Here is a 5281-nt window from a genome sequence, read left to right on the forward strand (position 1 = left end):
GTGCGGGGAGAAGGGTGCAACAGTGAATGAATGGAATCCCAAAATCTCTTTAGATGTTCATTGAAATGAAAAATAAACAACCTAAATTTAAAAAAAAGCCCCCCCAAAAAATATTTTATTGTGAAATAATTATGTATGCACAGAAATTTGTAAAGGTAGTAATATTGAGGTATTTTGGGTAGTCCACCTAGTTTTCCTAAGTATAATACAGAATAAGGAACTGACATCACAGTGTTTATGTGTGGTTTTACAACATCACATTTGCAGATTTGTCAATACTAGTACAGTCAAGATACAGAACTGCTCCATCACCACGAAATTTCTCTTGTACAATCAATCCTCTCTGTCCGAATTCTGTGTCTCCAAACCCTCGCTTTCTAAAGTTTTATTATCTCAAAAATAATTATAAATGGAATCACATTATTTGTAATCTTTTGAGATTGTAATTTTTCATTCAGGAAAATTCTCTCATCCAAGATTGGATTCATGAATAGACCTTTTCTTTTTGTTTTGATATTTAACCATTTACTCGGCGAACAACATTTTAGTTGTTTTCAGTTTTTGGTTACTAGAAATAAAACTATCAGTATTAATAGGTTTCTCATTAGCATGACCAAGTGTTCTGGGATTCCCATTCTTCTCAGAGTCAGCCAGTTTGTTGTGATCCACACAGTCAAACACTTTTGCATAATCAGTGAAACACAGATAGACAGTCCTAGTACTCCCTGTTTTCAGCCAAGATCCACTTAACATTAGCTACACTATCCCTAGTACCACGACCCTTTCTAAACCCAGCCTGAACTTCTGGCAGTTCTCTGTTGATGTGCTGTTCCAGTCGTTTTTGGATAATCTTCAGCAGAATCTTGCTTGCATGTGATATCAATGATATTGTTCGATAATTTCCACTCTCTGTTGGGTGAACTTTCTTTGGAGTGGGGACAAATATAGATCTCCTCCAGTCAGTTGGCCAAGTGGTTGTCCTCCAGATTTCTTGACACAACTTGATGAGCACATCTAGGGCAGCATCTGTTAGTTGGAATATGTCAGTTGGTATACTGTCTATTTCTGGGGCCTTATTTTTTGCCAATTCCTTCAAAGCAGCTTCAACTTCTTTCATCACCATAGGCTCTTGCTCATATGTTTCATGAAATTCTTCTCTGTTTTCCAATTCCAAAGCATCCTTAAGTATAGCAACTCGAGGTTTGAATTTGTTCTTAAGTTCTTTGAGCTTAAGAAATGCTGAGTGAGTTCATTCCTTTTGATTTTCTGACTCCAGCTCCTTGCACATTTCACTGTGATATTTTATTTTGTTTTCCCACACTGCCTTTTGAAATCTATTCAGCTCTTTAATATCTTGAATTCTCGCTCTGCTTTGTCTTTGCAGCACTCTACTGCATGGTTGAAAATTGAGAAGGGTATACGCCAGGGATGTGTCCTATCTCCATACCTTTTCAACCTGTATGTAGAACAGATTATCTGGGAGGCTGGGCTCTATGAGGAGAAATGTGGTGTCAGGATTGGTGGAAGATCTATCAACAATCTGACACAACCCTGCTTGTTGAAACTGAGGAGGACCTGAAGCACTTGTTGCAGAAGGTCAAGAACTTCAGCCATCAATATGAATTGCAGCTCAACATCAGAAAGACAATGATTCTCACCACTGGGCCAATTGGCAGCATCAGGATGGATGGTATAGAGATTGAGATTGTTAACAGCTTTAGTTTGCTTGGCTCTATAGTCAACACTTTTGGCACCAGCAGCCAGGAAATTAAAAGATGTATCATGATGGGAAAGTCTGCTGTTAGGCACCTCTCCAAAGTACTTAAGAGCAGTGGTGTCTCTCTGGAGACTAAGGTGCGCCTGATACATGCCACGTCTTTGCTATTACTTGCTGTGCATCGGAGAGGTGGCTATGACTAGGGATGATCGAAAGAGAATTGATGCCTTTGAGCTGTGGTGCTGGAGAAGAGTATTGAATATACTGTGGACTGCCAAGAAAACAAACAGATTTATCCTGGAGAGGGTTAAACCAGGTTGTTCCTTGGAGGCAAGGATTCTGGGGCTTTGTCTGATATACTTTGGACATGCTGTAAGGAGGGACAGGTCCTTGGAGAGGGACCTCATGCTTGGGAGGGTGGAGGTGCAGCTCAGGAGATGAACACCCTTTATGATGTGGATTGAGTCAGTGACTGGAATAATGGGAATGGGTGTGCCGGAGATAGCGAGGCTGGCATAGGACAGAGCAGGGTTTAGGGCTTTGTACATAAGGTTGCTATGAGTCACAGGCGACTCGACGACACATAACAACATCAATATTAGTACAAAAGTCTTGGCGTAGACATGAATACTAGGTCATATGGACTCTGTGTTTAACCTGAGGAATTGCCAGGCTGTGTTCTAAAATGGCTGTAACCATTTTATATTCCAGTGGTGATATATGAGTGACTCTTTCTCTGTATCTATGTTAGCGTTTGGTAGTGTCATTATTTTTTTTATTTTATCTGATATGTGTGTAGTGATATCTGGTGGTGAAGGGGTGCAGACTTCAGACAATAGTATTATCATTGCAATGCATGGGCCAAGCCTATTCTTGTATATTTCTTACTACACCAACTCCAGATGTGCTGTTAAATAAACTCCGACTCAGTGACCCTATAAGGCAAAGAACTGTACCCTAAGAGGTTCTAGGACTATAAATCTCTTCTTCTTAGTCTCAAATTGTCTCAAAAGGATGGTATTTTGTTGGTGTGGTTATTTTTTCCAGTTTTTTTCCCTCTTTTGTATGATCTCAGTCTTACAGAGACCCAAAAATAGTTTCAAAGTAATCAAAATTATCTGATAATCATTACTTACTTTCCAGTTAGCAACTCTTAGATACTTATAGACAAGGCTCAGATAGAAGTAGAGTTGATTTTAGCTTTCCAAGCCTTCAGATCTAGTTCCTATGAAATAATTTAGGTTATATTTTCAATTTTTAAAAATTTATTTTTTAAGGTATAATATACAAAGGGTCAGAATAATAAGCCCAAAAGATTATCAGAAAATGAGCACATTTGTATAATTCTCCAGGTTAAGATCTCTGTAAAAGAACATTACCAGAGCTGTTCCCAACTCTTTTATAGCTATTCACTGTCTTGATTTCTTTATTTTCAAGGTGCATTTTGAATGTCATATTTTACTGATTCAAGTACCTCTCCTACTTTGAGGTAGCAGTATATTCGTCATGGCCTTAAATCTAAAACTTGCTTTTTTCCTCCCCGCAGAGTGGACTTTAATGTTCCTATGAAGAACAACCAGATAACCAACAACCAGAGGTAAGAGATCCTTGGTAAGCTCCAGGTATGAGAGTATAGGATTCAGCGGTTTAAATTTTTTATTGTAACACTAGCACAATTTAAGCTATATGACCTTGGCTTTCCACTAGCTCACCATCAGATCCCCTTTCTTAGAGAATGCAAAAATTGAAAATTTTGACATTCTAAGTTTATGAAAATGTGGAAGTAACTCTCCAGAGTGATTTTTATCCCCTTTGTTTGATATAAAACTTGGAAAATTTTGGATTATGTCTTTTAAAAGAATATAAAAGTTTAAGATTACCTGCTGCCCCTTAGAAATTGCAATAAATATGCAAGAGAAGAATTTTAATTTGTTGTTGTTAGTTACTGTCAAGTCTCATAGCAAACCCTACGAACAACACATCTGAACCCTATCCTATCCTGTGCTATCCTCACACTTCCTGACACACTAGAGTCCATTGTGGCAGTCACTGTTTCAGTCCACCTGTTTGAGGATCTTCCTTTCTTCGCCGACCATTCACTCTTCCTAGCATCATGTCCTTTCTCAAGAAGTAGCCTTTTTTAGCAAAATGTCTGAAGTATGTGAGGTGAAGATTTATCACCTTTGCCTTTGCCTCCAAGGAGCACTCTGGCTTCACTTTATCCAAGACATATTTGTTCTTTTGGCAGCCATGGCATGTTCATTACTCTTCTCCAACACTACAGCTCAAAGGCCTCAATTCTTCTGTCATCCTTATTGATAGTCCAGCTCTCAAATGCATAACAAGTGATCGAAAATAACGTGGCCTGATTCAGATGCACCTTAGTCCTCAAACTGACATAATTGCTCCTCAATAATTTCTCAATAATTTGGAGAGGTCCCTAACTGCAGATTTTCCCAGTGTAATACATCCCCTGATTTCCTAATTTTAGTTATTTTAAGCTGCTAGGGTCGCTATGAGTCGGAAACGACTCAACGGCACATAACAACAACAACTAATATCATGGCTCCTAGATTTGTTGTTGTTGTGGTTATGTGCCGTCGAGTCACTTGCGACTCATAGCGACTCTATGTACAACAGCCCTAACCCTGATCTATCCTGTGCCAATCACATTGCCTCTAACAAACCCATCCCGATTACCCCAGTCACTGAATCAATCCACCTCATAGAGGGTCTTCCAATCCTGCGCTGTCGCTTTACCCTACCAAGCATGATGTCCCTCTCCAAGGACGTGTCTCTCCTTACAACATGTCCAAAGTGTGTCAGACGAAGCCCCAGGATCCTTGACTCCAAGGAGTAGCCTGGTTTAACCCTCTCTAGGATGAATCTGTTTGTTTTCTTGGCACTCCATGGTACATTCAATACTCTTCTCCAGCACCACACCTCAAAGGCCTCAATTCTCCTTCTGTCTTCCCTAGTCATTGTCCAACTCTCTGATGCATAACAAATGATTGCAAAGACCATGGCCTGTATCAGAGAGACACCGTTGCTCTTGAGTACTTTAGAGAGGTCCCTAACCGCAGACTTTCCCATCGCAATACGTTTTTTGATTTCCTGGCTACGGGTGCCAAGAGTGTTGACTGTGGAGCCGAGCAAACTGAAGCTGTGAACAATCTCAATCTCTTCGCCATCCATCCTGATGCTACCGATGGGTCCAGTGGTGAGAATCTTTATCTTCTTGACGTTGAGCCTCAGTCCATACTGAAGGGTACAGTCCTTGACCCTCTGCAGTAAGTGCATGAGGTCCTCCTCAGTTTCAGCAAGCAGGGTTGTGTCATCTGCATAACGCAGACTGTTAATAGATCTTCCACCAGTCCTAACTCCACACTTCTCGTAGAGACTAGCCTCTCAGATAATCTGCTCTGCATACAGATTGAAAAGGTATGGAGACAGGACACATCCCTGGCGTACACCCTTACCAATTTTGAACCATGCAGTGTTGCCCTGCTCTGTTCTGACGACTGCCTCCTGGTCCAAGTATAGGTTTCGCATTAGCACGATTAA

The 5281-nt window shown here is 40.4% G+C and overlaps 1 protein-coding gene across 1 annotated transcript in view; it reads left to right on the top strand.

The window, feature by feature from the left end:
• Window positions 1–5281, top strand: part of LOC102855083 (phosphoglycerate kinase 1-like) — a 42803-nt gene that overhangs the window by 8235 nt on the left and 29287 nt on the right. Inside the window, exon 2 of the mRNA XM_006902189.1 lies at window positions 3264–3314. Within this exon, the coding sequence (XP_006902251.1) occupies window positions 3264–3314 (51 nt within the window). The remainder of the gene's footprint in view (window positions 1–3263; window positions 3315–5281) is intronic.

This window comes from Elephantulus edwardii, unplaced genomic scaffold (assembly GCF_000299155.1).
Source record: "Elephantulus edwardii isolate Elephantulus edwardi_28Jun2011 unplaced genomic scaffold, EleEdw1.0 scaffold00378, whole genome shotgun sequence".
NCBI lineage: Eukaryota > Metazoa > Chordata > Mammalia > Macroscelidea > Macroscelididae > Elephantulus > Elephantulus edwardii.